The sequence below is a fragment of the Watersipora subatra genome, chromosome 5, assembly GCF_963576615.1.
Source record: "Watersipora subatra chromosome 5, tzWatSuba1.1, whole genome shotgun sequence".
NCBI classification, from domain to species: Eukaryota; Metazoa; Bryozoa; class Gymnolaemata; order Cheilostomatida; family Watersiporidae; genus Watersipora; species Watersipora subatra.
Genome location: NC_088712.1, coordinates 28,735,443 through 28,755,086, shown reverse-complemented (window position 1 = coordinate 28,755,086; position 19,644 = coordinate 28,735,443). Strand labels below are relative to the sequence as shown.

Below are 19,644 nucleotides of genomic sequence, written 5' to 3'. Positions count from 1 at the left end.
GGGGTGATACCAACCTACAACTTAGGAATACCTTACAGGTTTTGGGGTCATGGACTCAGTTTAAGAAAGCCGTGTGAATAATATAGACTTAGTATTACTAGAAAGGTTACGCTATGTGTCTACTGCAATTGGATGTAGCCATAATCTTTACTGTATAATTATTTTTTTAGGATAGTGAGTATATGGTCCTTTGAAGATGACTCTAAACCAAAATGGTACGCGGTCATTGACATAACTGCCTTAGAAACTGAAGAGCAGCAGTGCTCATGGCTTCTCTTTCTGCTTGAAGCAGCTCATTAGTAGTTTGTTTGTTCTGGTGTGGGATAAAGCTGTCGGCGCTGTGCACTCCAAGAGCGTTAAAAGAAATTGCCACATGATATGCTCAGTACAAGATTTGATACGATTAGTATAACCTCGATTGGTCTAATACCGATTGCTACAAATCTAATTTGTCTGATATCCGTATTGTGATATACCATTTGGTCTAATGATAATTAGTCTACAACCTATTCATCCGATATACCATTTCGTCTAATGATGATTAGTCTAAAATTGATGTAAAGACAAGGATAGAAATACTAAAAACTTAAATCAGAGACTTTTATTTAGAACACACAAGTTAAAATATCGGAAGCTTTATTGAATTAAATTTAAATTCAGGTAATTTTGTGCGCAAAAAAGACTAAAAACACAAAAAGATAAAAATTTAAAATGATAAACAATATACAATTATACTGCTAGCTCTAGATTATGTGCCATTCATGGAAACTTTAATGTCTTGTTATTGTACTTCTCGCTAAGAATAGTCAAGATTTTCTCTTCACGTTCAATGTTTCTCTTCTTGAGCTTAGGATTAGATTCTCCTCTAATATATATCATAGTTTGAATAGCACAGTTTCACACACAGGAGACTCCATTTTGGTACAAATTATTCCTAATGGTAATTAATCAGTTGTATATTTGGATGAATTGGATTTAGACCGATCGTGTCATTGGACCAATCATATTAGGTGAGGTTATTTTAGACGAATTGGCTTTAGACCATTTGGAATTGGACAGTTCATTGTTAGACCTGCTGTCTGGCACCTCTTAGTAACGCACCAGTCTGGCTTGCCTCAGTCAGAAACAGCAGTTTTCATAAAACGACAGAACTAGCTCAAATTACTGCCCTTTTCCGAGGCCAGCTAGACGTCTAGTCACAGATACTCTTGAAGGAGAAAATAGAGAATGAGACAGGCATGGTCTGTGACTGAACAACCTAAAAACATTTCGAGACATGAAAAAGGAAAATAAATATAGCAAACCTTCGAAGGCCTATCTGTCTGAGGGTAACTTGTTGATGGGGGTGGATAAGTCGCTGGTAAAGGGTTCACATTCGTACACGGAGAAGAATTGTTGAGATCTCCTCGAGAGATCAATGTGCTTACATAGATGTCGTGAGAGAAGAGCTCAAGGCGTATAAGCTCGGCAAAGAGCGCTACACAGTTGGCAAATTGACTTCTATTCGCTCCAGTTACTTCTGCTTCATCCGAGCCTTCCTCGCTGTCCTCTGTAACAATATAGTCCTCTATAACAACAACTGTCTTAAACACCCTTTCTACTCATTGTTCAACATGATGATCCCACGGAGTTCAATTCATATGAGATGCTGTTTGATGCTAAGTTTTTTTATGTAACTCAAACCATAAAAAAAGCTTGAAGTCAAGAACTGATCCTAGCATTCTGCCAAAATAGACAGCAAAAATGTTCCATGAGAATACAAGGTTGCGGTGAATACCAAAACTGGTTGATTAAACATAAATATTTAATACAGAAAATAAATATTTTAAATACTTTATCTATCATCTGAGTGTAACGAGTCAATGAGGTCAAAAAATTGGTTAGCCATATGAGAAGTAAATAGAAGACAAATCAAGAGAAGAGAGAACACACCTGCTACAACTTATCACAAGTGTAAAGAAGCCACTCGCGTTAAGGTGCCGCATAGAGTGCAATGGAATGAAAGGCTCACATCAACATCTACGTAGTCAGTGAGTCCAAAACAACAACATAGTATCATAACAGAGGAGCTACATTCACTCATCTACCCACCGAGAACTGGTGCGTGTTTATCTAAATACTTGAGGAAGATGTTGTGGAACATGTTGTCCTCAACCTTCTCTCCGCCATCTTCTTCCTCGCTGCTGTTCCAGAGTTCCCCTTGATGCTTTTCCAGTAGCTGCGCTACGATGAGAGGTCGGTGGTCTCCGAGTCGATTCGTTGTGATTGCCCAATCACAGAGGAGGAAAACGAGAGGTTCAAGACTTGTGTACGGCTGAAAAAAATCCAAAATAAATATACATTTACTTCAGCAGTTTCCTAGTCGGCCACTCTTGATCATAATTTACTTAATTTTATGCATTCTATGTATAAAAAATTTACTTTATCCATAGATTTAACTAGTACTTAACACAAAACTCAACTGCATTGTATACACTTAAGTACTAACAACGTCAACAGAAAAAGGTAAGGCTTTTGCACTCGCATCTAATGAAGTGAACAGAGATACGAATGAATACAAGGAGGGTGAAATAGTAGTAGCACCATAGTAGGACTGATCACCAATATAACAGAGATACGAATGAATACAAGGGGGGTGAAATAGTAGTAGCACCCTAGTAGGACTGATCACCAATATAACAGAGATACGAATGAATACAAGGGGGGGGGGGTGAAATAGTAGTAGCACCCTAGTAGGACTGATCACCAATATAACAGAGATACGAATGAATACATGGGGGGGGGGGGGTGAAATAGTAGTAGCACCCTAGTAGGACTGATCACCAATATAACAGGGAAATGAGCAAAAACAGGTGTGCGAAGAGTTGAGCCTCTTCCGTAGCCTAACAAGAACAAACCTCACCTCATTGTTTGTCTTCTCCTGCCATATGTACATAATTGTATGATATATTTGATCTATAGCAGGCGTCGTGTCAGCCCGTTCAAAGTTATATCTATCGAGCTTGTCAAGGATGGAAAGGAGCTTACCGGTGATGAGACCTGAAATAGAGGTAACAAAATAGCATATTTGAAATAGAATTGTCTTCGCCAAATTACCCAGTGAACAGTGTGAACCAGTAAACTTTGCCAATCGAAGTGTTCTAGTGAGTTTTTAATTCCGTCTTACTGTGGAACAGTTTTAAATGAGACCAACCCGCTAGGCTTGTGCAGTGCCCACTTTATTGTGAAACATTTGATGTAAAACACGCCTGAGACTCTAACCACATCTTAGTGAACAGTAGCAAAACATGTTAACATCATGGATGGCAACCTTGAGCGTAGTGACACGGCAGATGAAAACATTAATCACCATAATATGATGCATGGAGCATTACCTGGAACAAGGCAATAAAGCATCGGGTGAACAAAGTTTAAATAATTTGCCCTTGAACAAGGTAACAATAATTGTATTTGAAAAATCAGATATCCCAATCAGATTTAAAGAAAAGGAAGTATAGGAACAAGCTCAGAATCAACAAACATTGCAGATAGCAAGCACCTTACTACACTAGACACGGCGCGTGCCTGCACACACTAAATATAGTAAGCACCTGTCCACACTTGACGTTTCAAGCACCTGCACAGACTTGACACTTTAAGTACCTATACACACTTGACATAAAAACCACATGTACACACTGGGCATGACAAGCGTCTGCACATGTTTGACATGGCAAGCACCTGTAAACACAGGACATGATAAGCGCCTTGCGCATACTTGACATAATAAGCATCCGCACACACTACAAGGCATCCACCTGCCCACACTAGACATGGCATGCACCTACGCACACTAGACATAGTAAGACCATTTGTACATGACAAGCACCTGTACACACTATACATGACAAACATCTGCACACACTAAACAGAGTAAGCACCTGCACATGCTTGACATGGTAAGCACCTGTACATACTTGACATGGAAAGCACCTGTACACATTAGACATGGTAAGTACCTGTCATGCTCTGTTGTACTTTATCCGATGACCAGCTTAGCTCCGCAGCCATAGACCTCCTCGCTATTTCAATCTCACACTCTCTCATTGTCTTCCGAATCTACAAATGTTGATTATGTCACTACAGAGAGACAGGAAACAGAACTTCAATAATCCTCCTCTGTGGAGTACCAGAGAAGTGACATAGCCTAGGCTTCAAGCACACAAAAAGACTTGTGTGACTGCATGCATATTTAATACATTTTTATCCGATAAAAAACTTTTATGAGGGTGAAGACTTCTTGAAATTCTTGCTCAGAAATTTCTAGTTCAACACGATGTTGTGCGCGTATTAGCCCTTGTATCATGTATATGTATGTTAGCCCTTGTATCGAAGATCCTAATGTGCTTTAAAACCTAATTCAATTTTGAACCAGCACATAATAAAAATAATAGTGGCAATGAGCAACTTTTCCTTCCAAGGATTGCCTGAGTTCTCAACTTCTGATAAACGTAAATATGACAAGACTGACAAACTAAGACTAGCAATACAAACTAAGACTAGCAATGATGTGAGCGAAGCAAGAGCAATGAATTTAATAATATAATAAGTTATAGCTTAATACTGAATCCCTCATCCATACTAGGGATGAGGGCGCTTCCACTCACTTATTATATTATATATAGCTAACTTATAATTTTTATTTCAAGTTAAAGAATAAATGTAGCAGAAATGTAAATAAGTCGAAGAAATCCAGTTTCGGACCAAGTTGATTTGACTGAAAATTACAGTAGAATGAGTTGAAATGAAGTCTAAAAGCACAAATGAGAAAGGCTGAGTTAACATCCACAGCATTACAGACAGATTCTGAAAAGAACCTGGTATTGGTTTATGTGTTTGAGGGTTAAACATTTATATAAGTTCAACAGATTTCCTAAACCAGGCTAGTGATTCTAATGGAACTAACAAAACATCTCCCTTGTGTACCTGTTAGCACGTGAAAATAACAAAACTGTTAGCTATTATAGTTTGACACGACGAAACATAATGCAAAATGAATTATTCATAAATAAGTTTTTAGGCATTTCTGGTTAGCAGCCGCAACAAGCATATGTTGGACACGAGGAGATAAATACGACTAGAATATTTTATAATCTGTATAGGAAATGGTTGCCTTTAAAATCATAAGCATTGCTGAAACCTCCTCGGATACTGTTACATTATGTTTGACATCTTACTTTCACTCTCATTATTCCAAAAACAGATTCAACCAAAAACAAAAACCACTCTATTCTATCTAGATAGCGTCTGCAGAAATCTAAAAATAAGTCCCAAACTATAGCCAATTACAGGCTTGCATACCAGTTAGATTAACCAATAAGAGCATGTCAAAGATAGAGACATGGGTATGCTAGAGAGAACAGAATACCTCAGCAATGTTGTCTCCAGGAGTAATAGGCAAAGTACATGGGTGGCACGGCAACAGGTCAAGTGGTGAGCCTAAAACAGACGTTATTCAACAGTCAAACTTTTTAGATGAAAGCTATATAGTTTAGTGCAACGGAAGACAACTCCAAATGATTCCACATAATTATGTTTCAACATCAAACAGGTCCGAGTGGTCGAGAAGAGAGAACCGTAATGTTCCATAGCACCAGGTGCCTTAGTGCTAGATATTATGATTATATCCTGGAATCGATGAATTAAGACCAATTACACCAGGCTTACTGTAACGGCCTTAAATACGGTGGTACTAACATATCCGAACAAGTCAGGCAAGTGTGTTAAATGCTTATACAAATTTCTTCTGCAGATGAACTTCTTCTACCCCAAACCACTTGAACATTGTTAGACATAAAAACTTTCTTTCCCTCTACGGCATGTGGTAATATAATAGCTATATAATATAATAGTATAATAACTTGTTAATAAAGCTTAAATGGTTAACTTTATGGAACTGCATAAAAATAGCTCTATCGACAGTTAGCTCTTTTCAAATAGTTGACTAGAGATTAAGACCAAACGACTATTAAACAACTACCACAGTTTGCAACACTTATTATTGCAACACAAATAATTTCTTCATGATACAATTTAGAATTATGCATCACGCTACTAGTTACCAGCTACTAGTTACCAGCTACTAGTTACCAGCTACTAGTTACCAGCTACTAGTTACCAGCTACTAGTTACCAGCTACTAGTTACCAGCTACTAGTTACCAGCTACTAGTTACCAGCTACTAGTTACCAGCTACTAGTTACCAGCTACTAGTTACCAGCTACTAGTTACTCGAGAATTGTCAAAGGTTAATACACATATACAAGTACATATTGTTCCACCAGAGCTACGTAGCTGACAACACGTTAGCTATTGCATTACGTTTTGTTACACCAACACAAACTAGAAATATAAAAATAGTAATTTTGTTTTGTATTGCACAGGCAGCATCAAACAGTATAGTCCACAGTATTTGTACAAACCGTCACACAAAGTGCTCACCAAGGAAGGCAAATCTCATACTGGTCTTAACGTGAATATGAAAATTATTACTGTGAAGTCTTTAAAGTCTCACGTCATACCTCCTTTATTGTCTAGCAGGAATTTAATTTAGATGAGTTGACAGTTTCACATTTTTGTACAGTAAATAACCATTTCCAAAAAACAGCTGGCATGAACCTGTTAAAAGGATTTAGCTAACTAACCAGAGAGGAGAGGAAGCAAGTGCGGACAAACCTCGACACACATTAAAGATGAGCAAATATTTGTATCAGCATATGGAGTAATTTGCAACAGGTTACTTCTAAAATTTCTTAAAACGTTGCAGTATTTTCTTAATACTTGATTGCCTATAATTGTATTTCAAACAAATGCTTCCCAAATTATACCATAAAAGAACCATAAAAAAAGAAAATTGCTAGCCAATAAAATTAAATGGTTTGACAAATAGTGTTTACAATATGTACCTTTCTCTGTTGAATGAACGCATATTAGGTGGAGCATTGTTAAAGCAGCTAGCAATGATATTTCCAAAATAATTGCAGTTTTGTAAGTAAAAGGGAAAAAGCTAGTGGAATTTCAAAGGAAAATGTAAAGATAATCTATATATAAATCTCAGTGTGGGTCTGTTTGTCTGTGTGTCCAAGTACAGCGATAGATTTTTAGGAACATAAATCCGCTTCACACAAGATTTGAACTCAGAACTTGGCTAATTAGTCAACTTAGCCAATGGCAACTACATTACCTGTCACTTTATATAGGCTGTTTTTATTTCTAGTGCGATGCTGGGCATTCATCTATTTAAAATATATAAATGAAGTCAAGCTATACCTAGTGTAAATTGGAATAAGTTATGTCACATATCTCTACAGCTAACTCTACTACTATTGCTGAGACTATACTTCTATTGACAACTCTCTGTAAGATATGGTAATAATAACAACTTGTTTCTACTGATTATTTTATCAATTTATTTTTTCCATACAATGTGAATCCTTGATTGCATTTTTATAGACTCATATAATACAGCTGTTTTAATAACTAATTATTTGACAAATTTGCCATTGTTTAAGATGAAAACAATTAAACAAAACATAATATATTCTTATAAGCATATTTGCTCCTACATAAAACAATTTTGACATATGACACGAATGTTGGATGGATTAATGGGGCATGTCAAAGTTTGACTGTTCGGTTAAACCTGGACTACGATTGCGTTAAAATATGATCTTAGAGGTTATTTATTATTTTAATGGTAGCCATGAAAATACACGAAAATTAGAATCTTCGCAATACAATAAACTGAACACGCAAATAGTTTTAAACATGTCAAAATATTTCGCTATGTGCGGAAGCTTCAGTTAAGAATGATAATGAGGTTACCTGATTGAATGAAGGAGCTCTTCCCTTCACCCATGTTGAGCCATACGAGGGCTGACGGACAGGACAGAACGAGTGTCTGCAGCATGGAGCAAGTCATGTATGTGATGCTGCGGTGCTGGTTACACTGCAGGTAGTCTGACCAGATCTCATTTAGACTAGAGAGGGCAGTCAGCTGGGCAGCAGCGTTTCGTTCCTGGCTGCAACAATAGAGCAATTAATGGTTAGCTATTTCTCCTTGTTGAATCCATAAATGCAAAGGGTGTAAATAGCTATAACTATCTGTCAAATACATAAAAGGAGTCAATTAGATATGTGAGCTCAATCCCTCAAAGATTGAGTGTGTCTGCTGAGCTTACTGTAAGCAGAGGCTGTGTGTGTTTTTAAGAGCATTTTACACAAACAGTGGCTCTGTGATCTTGGCTGAACATGTCTGACTGCAGTGACAAGAGAACTTCGACAACTGGAGACACGCCCAGAAAGGAACTTCGACAACTAGAGACACGCCCAGAAAGGAACCTCGACAACTAGAGACATGCCCAGAAAGGAACCTCGACAACTGGAGACACGCCCAGAAAGGTACCCCGACAACTGGAGACACGCCCAGAAAGGAACTTCGACAACTAGAGACACGCCCAGAAAGGAACCTAGACAACTGGAGACATGCCCAGAAAGGAACCTCGACAACTAGAGACATGCCCAGAAAGGAACCTCGACAACTAGAGACACGCCCAGAAAGGAACCTCGACAACTGGAGACACGCCCAGAAAGGAACTTCGACAACTAGAGACATGCCCAGAAAGGAACCTCGACAACTAGAGACATGCCCAGAAAGGAACCTCGACAACTGGAGACATGCCCAGAAAGGAACCTAGACAACTGGAGACATGCCCAGAAAGGAACTTCGACAACTAGAGACATGCCCAGAAAGGAACCTCGACAACTGGAGACATGCCCAGAAAGGAACCCCGACAACTGGAGACACGCCCAGAAAGGAACTTCGACAACTAGAGACATGCCCAGAAAGGAACCTAGACAACTGGAGACATGCCCAGAAAGGAACTTCGACAACTGGAGACATGCCCAGAAAGGAACCTCGACAACTAGAGACACGCCCAGAAAGGAACCTCGACAACTAGAGACACGCCCAGAAAGGAACTTCGACAACTAGAGACATGCCCAGAAAGGAACCTAGACAACTGGAGACATGCCCAGAAAGGAACTTCGACAACTAGAGACATGCCCAGAAAGGAACCTCGACAACTAGAGACATGCCCAGAAAGGAACCTCGACAACTGGAGACATGCCCAGAAAGGAACCTAGACAACTGGAGACATGCCCAGAAAGGAACTTCGACAACTAGAGACATGCCCAGAAAGGAACCTCGACAACTGGAGACATGCCCAGAAAGGAACCCCGACAACTGGAGACACGCCCAGAAAGGAACTTCGACAACTAGAGACATGCCCAGAAAGGAACCTAGACAACTGGAGACATGCCCAGAAAGGAACTTCGACAACTGGAGACACGCCCAGAAAGGGACCTCGACAACTAAAGACACGCCCAGAAAGGAACTTCGACAACTAGAGACATGCCCAGAAAGGAACTTCGACAACTAGAGACATGCCCAGAAAGGAACCTCGACAACTAGAGACATGCCCAGAAAGGAACCTCGACAACTAGAGACATGCCCAGAAAGAACCTCGACAACTAGAGACATGCCCAGAAAGGAACTTCGACAACTAGAGACATGCCCAGAAAGGAACCTCGACAACTAGAGACACGCCCAGAAAGGAACCTTGACAACTAGAGACATGCCCAGAAAGGAACCTCGACAACTGGAGACATGCCCAGAAAGGAACCTCGACAACTGGAGACATGCCCAGAAAGGAACTTCGACAACTGGAGACATGCCCAGAAAGGAACCTCGACAACTGGAGACATGCCCAGAAAGGAACCCCGACAACTGGAGACACGCCCAGAAAGGAACTTCGACAACTAGAGACATGCCCAGAAAGGAACCTCGACAACTAGAGACATGCCCAGAAAGGAACTTCGACAACTGGAGACACGCCCAGAAAGGAACCTCGACAACTAAAGACACGCCCAGAAAGGAACTTCGACAACTAGAGACATGCCCAGAAAGGAACTTCGACAACTAGAGACATGCCCAGAAAGGAACCTCGACAACTAGAGACATGCCCAGAAAGGAACCTCGACAACTAGAGACATGCCCAGAAAGGAACCTCGACAACTAGAGACATGCCCAGAAAGGAACCTCGACAACTGGAGACATGCCCAGAAAGGAACCTAGACAACTGGAGACATGCCCAGTTGCAAAAATCAATTAAAAAATGAACCTACACACAATTTTAGTAGATTTTATCCGAAAGCACAGGTATTTTTCTATTTTTGCGATTGCTTTTGATGTTTGAGCTGATAGCCAGGATCCTTCAAGATTAAAATGAACAAAACTTGATCGCGGTTAAAATGCTCAAATTAAAAATATGCGCGAAATGATGTCACTAGTTGCTATCATTGCTAGAGTTAATATCGGCTGCTGCATTCAAATTGCAGTGTTGCGAGTCTCTATTCTGTCAATCTATTTGAAACTATAGACGTCACAATCACACTTTTGTTTGATCTGAGCGTTTTAACCGCGATCAAGTTTTATATTTTTTAATCTTGAAAGATTTTGGCAGTCGGATCACCTCAAACATCAACAACAATCACAAATGATGGAACGATACCGACACATTCTGATAAAATCAACTAAAATCTTGCACAAGTTCATATTTAAGGTTAGATGTCATTCCTATCAACACTAGTTGGCCTTTTTTGGAAATTGAACTCCGGCCTATTGTTTGCAGGTCATGTGCTATAGATCACTAGGTCAAGAATGCTCCCTATTAGATATACCTGGTGGCTGAAGGTTCAATATGGGGGGAGGAAGATCTGGGCGAGACATAGCCGGAGGAACTTGTCATTTGGGCAAGTTTTTTACTGCAGAATTGAGCCAACTTCCTTGCCAGCAAGTATTGCTGTACAATCTCCTTGATGTACTGAAATAGAGAATATGGTGTTTGAGTGCTGAAGAAATAAACACATTTCATCAACCTCTAGTAATATGCAAGCTATGCTATACTACCGCGACAAGTAAAAAATCGCCACAATATATGCATTTGGAATTATCCAATCTCACTTCTATTTTGAGAAAAGGCCTTACAAGCTTTGGCCAATACAGGAAACATTCATTACTAGAGCCTTGATGGCTAGTTGACACCAGCAACTAGTTGGGCTAATGTAACGAAATGCCAAATCAACTAGAAGCAGACCATGAGAAGATATGCTAAAGCAATCTAGCAGATTCTAGCTGATACAGTAAATCTTTACTATAATAAGAATCAGGTCCTTCCATCTGAAGCCAAGCGCTAAGAAAAAAGATTGCATCCCGTGAGAATCGAACTCGGATATCCGATATTTCTCGGATACTCAACTGCATTGCTACTGCTAATTGTGCACATGCCTATTACATTGACGATATCTCATGGCACACAAGACTGCCAGTGTACTAGTTCTGATAGATTGAGTTAGACCAATGACAATAGACCATGAGAAGGGATGTTAAACTAACCTTGCAGATTCTAGCTGACTGAGTAAATGCTAATAATAAGTAAGGCATCTGAAAGGCTCATATGTCTTTCTTACTAACCTGATAAACTAGGGAGAGCGTGATCCTGAGGATATTCTCATCAGAAGCTTTCGTGTTCTCAAGGAGGTCAATAGCCCAGCTAAGAAAATCCTGTTTGTCAAGCAGGCCTTCCTAATACACCAATAGGAATACATTAGAAAGAGGATCACAAATGTTGAAAATAAGAAGAAAACAGTGAACAATACATGACGCAATAAGGAGCCAACACTCATCTTGGGACAACGATGAGAGTCTGCAGAGGCAATGAGTGAATGAGATTGGTGGAACAAAAGTGGCAGGTCAGCGAGTCAGACAAAGCAGCGAGTTAGCTAAAATTGTGTTACCAACTCAATGATTTAGTGAATAATCTTAAGCTCTAGAACATCCTATAAGATAAATAGACAAGTTGAACTGGGATAGCCAAAGGGTTTATATACGACTTGCTAAGAAAATCTAAGACATAAAACGATCGCCGAGTCCAACGATCTTTTTGTGGATAAAATAAAGTAAAAACAACACTTCTAATTGTTTGGAGTCGACCAAACCACTGGTAATTATAAGACTTCATAGGACCTAAGAACTAGAGTTATGACCTTTCACACTACTAGCAACTGATCACTCTATATGATAAGCAGCCCATAATTTCTCCCAATCAATACCTCTATGAGTGTACACAGTAAAAGACTCCGGAGTATTTCATATTGACAATGAAGAATTAGTGTCAGGTTAGTACTACTACAAGGTTTTCATACAGAGATGATGTAGCAACATCTGATTGAGTCAGTGCCAAAGTGACACGCCGGGCCGACAAACAGATCATGTATTCATAGGACGCTATAGTAGAGCGATGGTTGTGTGACGCATATCAAGCAACAGGACAGCTATACCTCTGCGCATGCAAATGTGCAACACCGTTGGTTACTAAGATCGTTTCCATAAGACAAACATGGCGCTTCGCACTGGTTTTTCGCTTCCAAACGGAGACACTGAATCATGACAGAATGTATGTTTGTACGATGAAGGTTTCCATGCTGTCGTTGCAGCACCATATGAGGGTGTGTCACTACGCTATCGATGTATGTATCTTACTAATTATTAAGCTTAGCCAAGCGAAATAGAAGTTGCAATCAGCTTAAGGTGCAGACACACTAAGCGATTTTATCGTGAGTGTCATAAGGGGGGCGTAGAATCGCTGGCATGTGCCTAAACACACTTGAGCGATTCAACAGCAAGTGATATAGTGGGCACGCTCACAAACTGCCAATAAATTCCGTATCATTAGTTTTTTCGGAGTTGTTAATAAATTTAAGCCAATATGGCATGTCTAGGCAACGACGTAAACAACTTCCACTTTTGTTATTAGGCCTATCTCACTTTCACGGATTGTGCACTACCAGAAGACAAGAAAAAACAATTCTTGTATTTTTAACAGTAATATTTTACAATTTTTATATATAGTTTACTTCATAGTAATATTTTATATTTAATATAATTAATATTTACCATTCTCAAGATGGTCAATCTACGCAACGATTGACTCCAAATGTTTTTTTTCAACTAGGATTTTTGTAATTTCTGTGTGTTATGTCGTACAGGTCTGGAAGTGCTTTCAATAAATTTATGAACAATTCAGTGTTCGTTCTGATGATATTTCAATCGTAACAAAATAGCAAAATGTTGCTGCTGTACGTTGGTGAACATCGATAAGAAATAATTACCCGCAATAAAGTTGCATTCTGGGAAAAACCAACCAATCGAAATGCATCTCACTAGCGATAAAGTTGTGATGAGAATGTCTAGCATTATCGCTCTGCATGAGCTCACTGAGCAAGTTCTAGCGCCACGCAGCCCGATATCGCGCTAAATATCGCTTAGTGTGTTTTCACCTTTACCATCAGTATTGGCACAAAGCATTTGATCAATCATGCGCTGGTTGATAGCAGCAACTGACTTATAATATAACGGTCATCTCAGGCATGAAATAAAATCATAAGTAACCAAATTTCGGTGAGATGGAAAGAGAGAAAAAAGTGCTTACCTTATACATGTGCAGAGTAAGCTTGTCAAAGTAATGCCAACGCTTGTTGATGGACTCAATATCGACCGGACTTCCTGTTGTTAGAAACACAGGTACAACCGCTGCTGGACCACCTCCGTAGTACTCTACCATCTTTTGATGTAATTCTCCCATGTATTTGACTAGCACTTGCGTCCACTCTACAAGCACGTGTCTCTCGTTGTCACAAACCCATATCAATAGTGTATTGAAACAGGAAATAAAACTGCTAGCATACAGTATCGAAGGCACGTTGGCTAACATATTATGACTAGATTTCCATGATACTTAGTTATAAAATAATTTAATGGAAACCATTCAAAACTGTATTACAAGATGGCTGAACCATACCTTTAAATACTGGCGTGTTATGATACAATCAAGATACCTAGCTTACGATGTGAATATTTTAATTGCGAAAAATGTATAAACAAAAACATGACAACAGAAAAACTAACAGTTGGGGAACACAAAAAAGAAACACATACAGTAGACTAGTATTATATAGACCAATATTATATAGATAAGGGAAGTCTTCATATTTGTGTAAATGGTTATGAAAGGAGATGCTATCAAATCATAGTTACTCAAATATTCTGTCATCTGAATATTTTTTGATTTAAATTTTATATTTCATCTTCCAATCTTCAGATCTTCCAATCAAAATATAGTCTGACCTCAGATATGACCTCTATGGACAGACATAATAGATCGATACAATAAATAGATAATATAGAAGAATGTTATCAATGAATCTATAGATGGCTAACATAGATATGTGCTATATATGCTGTAGATAAACTGATTGGCATGTATTGACAAAAGCGAATGGAAACCCCTCTGATATATGCTGCGCTAGCCTGTCTTGACAAGCTGTTGTTAAAAACAACAGCTTGTCAAGACAGGCTAATGCTGCGCACACCTTGTGATGGGTCATTGAGATGCCTCCTCAGTGTTTTCTTTGTTTCATTTTGTGTCTGATTGTAGGCGGCGGTCAGCTTCATGCACCAGGCAGCGTTTGGATTTGGTACGGAGTACTCAAAGAGAGTCTGCAACAGCTCCTCCTTTTTGTGGAATATCGGAACCTAAAAAGAGTTACAGAATCAGTACGCTGAACCTCAACCTTAATGTTTGATAAATCTGATATGGGTAATAAATAACACAGTAAATGTGAGCAGCGATTTCATCATGCTGATGGTTAACTCTATTTATAGACATACTTACCTTAACTTACAGCTTTTACATGAAAAAAAAAGTGAGCGAATATTTGTATTCGCGTACAAAGCAATATTTAAAATGAACAATTCATCACTTTAGTAAGGTATATAATGCAGCGCACCCCAAGGTTATGATGTGCCTGTTTATACTGTTTTTCGCCTTACGATGTCACACATTATGTTTCTGGTCCCGCCATACGACATGTTATTCACCATACGATATCAACAAAATTCTTTCTTGAAATTCAAATTTGGCAGTCAATTTGTGTTGAATACATCGTAATAACGAAGACACCCATATGCTATTCGCTGAAATTTCTCCCATTACTCCTAAAAGAAATGCGATGCTCGCTTGCTCTATGTAGTTGCTGTTAGTTCAGCGTTATAAGTTATAGTGAAAATGAAATCGGAAACAGACAAGTGATAAAATTTTAGACGATGACAAAATTAAAGTTTATTAAAATACGTACTAAAGCTTAGCTTTAACGATGTGCTCAGGAAGCTAAATTCATTTAAGTTAGATTCAAAGTTATGTTATACGTCTGTCTCGAAGGTAAGAACTCCCTTCAGTACGTAATGCCCATAGAATATTGTAATGTTACTTTCTATTGCAGATCATAACCACTAAATAAACTTAAGTTACTGTAGGTAACTATCTATAGTTACTAAGGTTGGCATACTATTTTTTCCTAATTTTTAATATGTACATGTATGTACATGTTTAATATGTGCATATATAAAATTGTGATGTCTTTTACCAGGGGATGTTTGCATTAGATAATTACTATGGGTGTCTATAGCCTTTTAAAAGACATTTTCGCCTTACGATTCCAGCACTGGAACGCATTAATTTTGTATGACAGGGGTCCACTGTAACTCATTCTTTTAGTAAGGTATAGAATAACTATATTTTTAATAAGATATAAAATAACTCACCTTCTTTGTGAGATATGTCAAACTCTTCATGCCATTTGCCAAACAGTTCATCCATGTATCCACCAACTGTTTGTGTTTAATACTAGGAGTGACTAGAAAGAAATTTTCTTTTTGCACAGAAGGACGTTTTTTTCCTGCATCTGACAATGTGTTAAAGTCTGTTTTCTTTTGTATAATGCCATTGAGATAGGCAAAGACCTAAAAGTGAACCCAGACATGATTAGCTATTTCATGGACTCGGAAAATATTCAAAACTCTTAGAGAGTCCAAAACTGCTGCAAGTTAGTCTCATTAGTCTGCTGTCTCTTATCTTGAGCCTGCGTCATTGAAATAAGATCAAAGTGGACAAAGCTTTATCGTCTTTGTGGTGCGGAGATCAATGACATTTTATGAGATTATATTACAGTTAATGATGACCTGCGATTGAGAAAGTCCACATGAAGCTTCCTTCCTCGCAGTTCCATGTTCATCTGGACATACAGGGTCAATTGGAAAACCTCTTTTCAGTGCAATAGAAGAAAGACAATCCTAAAATAGTAATACAATCCAGGGTAAACTTTGATTCAACTCTTCAACTTCGGATCCCAATAAATCAAACAAGTCGAGTTGAAGACAATGTGGATTCACCAGAAACATACAGGAGAATGAGATAAAATGAGTCATAGAAGTGCAATGAATGAATATGAGACAGGCTGAATTCATATCCGAAGACCTACAGACAGCTTTTGAAAAACTTTGTACCTAATTATATAAAAACATCTTAAGAATTGTGACCCTCAAACAATCTAATAATTTTAATAACAATAAGAATAACAATAAACATTCTAATCAATTGTAAGTTTCTGCTTTCCTATGCAATCTCCACACATTTATTGATAACCGTTACAATCTTCCTATGAGGAAACAAAGATCAATTTTATGACAAGCTTTTAGCTTCGACCCATAAAGTCAAAGCGAACAACTAGGAAACACCGGTTTGCACATCATAAACTAAGTTTTATCCTACTTTAGGCTTATGCCAACTAACAGTAAAAGGGGTTATCATTTTTAAATGACAAAATGTTGCTCTGAAACAGAATACGGTAGCGTTTTTATTATCTCAAATTCCTTAGAAAGCTAAAGAATACATCTATTGAGCATACTTTGATCAATGGTAACCGCGTTATATTGTTACTGTAATATTGTAACGGTAAGATTGTTACTGCAATATTTGAAATATCAACCAATCTTATAACTGATCAGTTAATTGTGCTTACAAAAGCTGAAAATTAAAATTTTTAATTTGTAACTAAAGTAAAACATGAAAACTGTGTATTCTTTCAATTCTTTGTTAGTTTGCTTGTTAGTTAGCAAAATTGAAAAATTGTAGTTAGCAGTGTTTACATGTAAAAATGTAGAGCAGGTCTAAAATGAAGCTGATTTCAATTTAGCGCTGCAAAAAATAGACCTACAAAAGCTGTTCTTTGTTGAAACTCTCAGTCATCCGCATACAGGCCTGCCAACCCAAGAGTGGGGCAATGCGTGAGATTTTGTTTTGGGGCAATTGATGTATCAATGATAGTATATATAAAATTGTGGAAATTGGGGCAAAAATCTCCGCTTTTTCTTTGAGGTGATTACGTGAGTCTCACGGCCAATGCGTGAGAGTTGGCAGGTATGTCCGCATACGCCTTTAATTTAGAAAAGTAGGCCTAATGTTTTTGAATAATCTTTCTTATAAACTATTTCACCTCAAGTTGGGTGGATTTTCTAAAAAAGATTGAACAGATTTTTTAGTCATAGAAAATCATAGAGCAGTCGAGTCATCTGCTCCAGCCCAGTACGAGGTAAAACAAATCATGTCAACAAGTTTTGACTTAGATTTGAATACAAATGTGTAGTATTCAAATCTAGAAGAAACCATTAGTGTTAAGTGGTCGTAACAGCGTTATGACAGATATTGTCATAAAAGCGTTAATTTTAATGTAAAAAAGCAAACAACAAAGTTGAACGGTTCTTTAGATCATTTGCTCGTAGAAAGAAGCTCCCCAAACTAAATCCTTAATAGTTAACTCGTCTTACCTCTTTCTGATCAACTTTCTGAGCATAAACATCTGGAGGTCCAATGGCATGGCGCTTTAGAGGCCTATTTTCTTGGTTAAGAAGCATTATGAATGCTATCTATGTAGTGTTTTAACGAATGATACATGCAATCATTATTAAAACAGAGGCCAGTGATTTACTACCAACCAGGCCTCGGTTTAGGGTGCGATCACGACAATCCTGAACCTGTATGAAAACATCATGAAACGCTTCGCCCTAATTGATTTTAATAACTGCGCTACAAAACACTTGGCGAATTGTAACTCAACAGACGGTCACTTCGCACAAGTTGTGGAATCGTTAAAAAGGTAAACAGACGGGAACCCGTTTGCGTAAGAAAGATAACTCCAGTTTTACATTCACTTGTTTACAAATGTGCAGTATAGAATTTACATGTATGATAAAATAAAATTTATGATAAAGGTTTTTTTAACAGAAATCAATTTCTGCTCCAATGAAGCATTTAAAAACAGTAGAATATGATTCGAACTTTTATTAGCCAGATAAAAAAGGCCTCTTCTTTCTACTTGTATACTACAGCTCCAGGGGTTCACTCTCTCTCTCTCGTCTGTTCATTGCCAAGGGCTAGTCTGAGATGTACTAGATAAATGTCTGAGATAAAATTTACCCTTTCAACTGACTTACACATTAATAAAAAAAATATTAGTTTGGTACATGGATACCCCTTTTCACACAGTGGAAAGGGGTATCCGTGTACCGAGCTAAAAAACATACCCTTTTTTCTGAAAACACTCTAGAGTGTCAGGCCACTAGAAACACACCTAAAATGGGCTTTTTTCGTCAAGCCCATGGAGATGAATAAAAAAGAGTGAACCCCTTTGGGACTACAGCCGCCCGGTAATGGTAATATAGCCATTAAACTGGTCCAAGTTCAGAGTGATTGCTGTCTAGCTTTGGTTTGCTGAAATTAGCATAATCTGTCAATTTCAAAATTTAGTAAAATGCTCTGGTATCTAATAAAAATTTAGTCTTATGACTATTCATGGCCTGTTGGGTAAGCATGCTTATAAATTTCCTGTTTTGTGTAACCAGCTGAAGCCGTCCATCATTGTCGACCTCAGCTATTTTGAAACGCTGCTTTAGTTGTAATGGTTGGTCATAAGCAAAACACATTAGTGAAGGATGTGAAAGATGATAACTACTACTGAACCTTAGTGCGTTTTACTTAAGTGGACCTTATTGCTTCCAACCTTATGGCAAGTTTTGCTGGCTTAAAAGTTATAGCTGCTTTTCATTAGATTTATCCATTTGTATAACCGTATGAAAAATCCATGTACTCTGTTGTTTTCATGATTAATGCGTCCCATTTTTAAGCAACAGATAGCAATGTGAATAGCCGCACAAAAATCATGGCTATCACAAGTCATTGATTATAAATGTTATATCACAAGTCATTGATTATAGATGTTATAACACAAATGTCATGCCATTCCTAACATTTTTTTCAACTCCACTCCCACTTGTTTCGTGTCAGTGCAGGGATGACAGCATATCTATAAATCACAATGTTTGTCTATGGGTCTGTTGGTTTGTCCACGTGTTCAGTTATAGAGATATAGTTTCAGGAACGAAAAAACTGCTTGTCACTAGATTTGAACTCACAACTGTTACATATTAGCTGTGCAGTCAGCTTTCTTTTAGCTGTGCTATAATCGCATAATTGTCTAATAACCCATAGCTATGGGCTTGCTAACTAAGTCAGTTCCTTTATGTGCTTCTTACCTGTTAGCTGTGTTTTCTGTAATACAAGACTTATCGTGATAATACAATACAACAACTACA

The 19,644-nt window shown here is 38.1% G+C and overlaps 1 protein-coding gene across 1 annotated transcript in view; it reads right to left on the bottom strand.

Annotated features, from left to right (window-relative positions):
- Positions 1-17,926, bottom strand: part of LOC137397623 (mediator of RNA polymerase II transcription subunit 12-like protein) — a 64,081-nt gene extending 46,155 nt beyond the window's left edge. The window contains exons 1-13 of the mRNA XM_068083917.1: positions 17,821-17,926; positions 16,177-16,287; positions 15,760-15,957; positions 14,529-14,691; positions 13,589-13,767; positions 11,572-11,682; positions 10,779-10,921; positions 7,863-8,059; positions 5,408-5,478; positions 3,999-4,098; positions 2,903-3,039; positions 2,092-2,314; positions 1,305-1,549 (exon numbers count right to left, since the gene is read on the bottom strand). Of these exons, the coding sequence (XP_067940018.1) occupies positions 1,305-1,549; positions 2,092-2,314; positions 2,903-3,039; positions 3,999-4,098; positions 5,408-5,478; positions 7,863-8,059; positions 10,779-10,921; positions 11,572-11,682; positions 13,589-13,767; positions 14,529-14,691; positions 15,760-15,957; positions 16,177-16,287; positions 17,821-17,907 (1,965 nt within the window). The 5' untranslated portion in view covers positions 17,908-17,926. The remainder of the gene's footprint in view (positions 1-1,304; positions 1,550-2,091; positions 2,315-2,902; positions 3,040-3,998; positions 4,099-5,407; positions 5,479-7,862; positions 8,060-10,778; positions 10,922-11,571; positions 11,683-13,588; positions 13,768-14,528; positions 14,692-15,759; positions 15,958-16,176; positions 16,288-17,820) is intronic.
- Between the last annotated feature and the right edge of the window lie 1,718 nt (positions 17,927-19,644).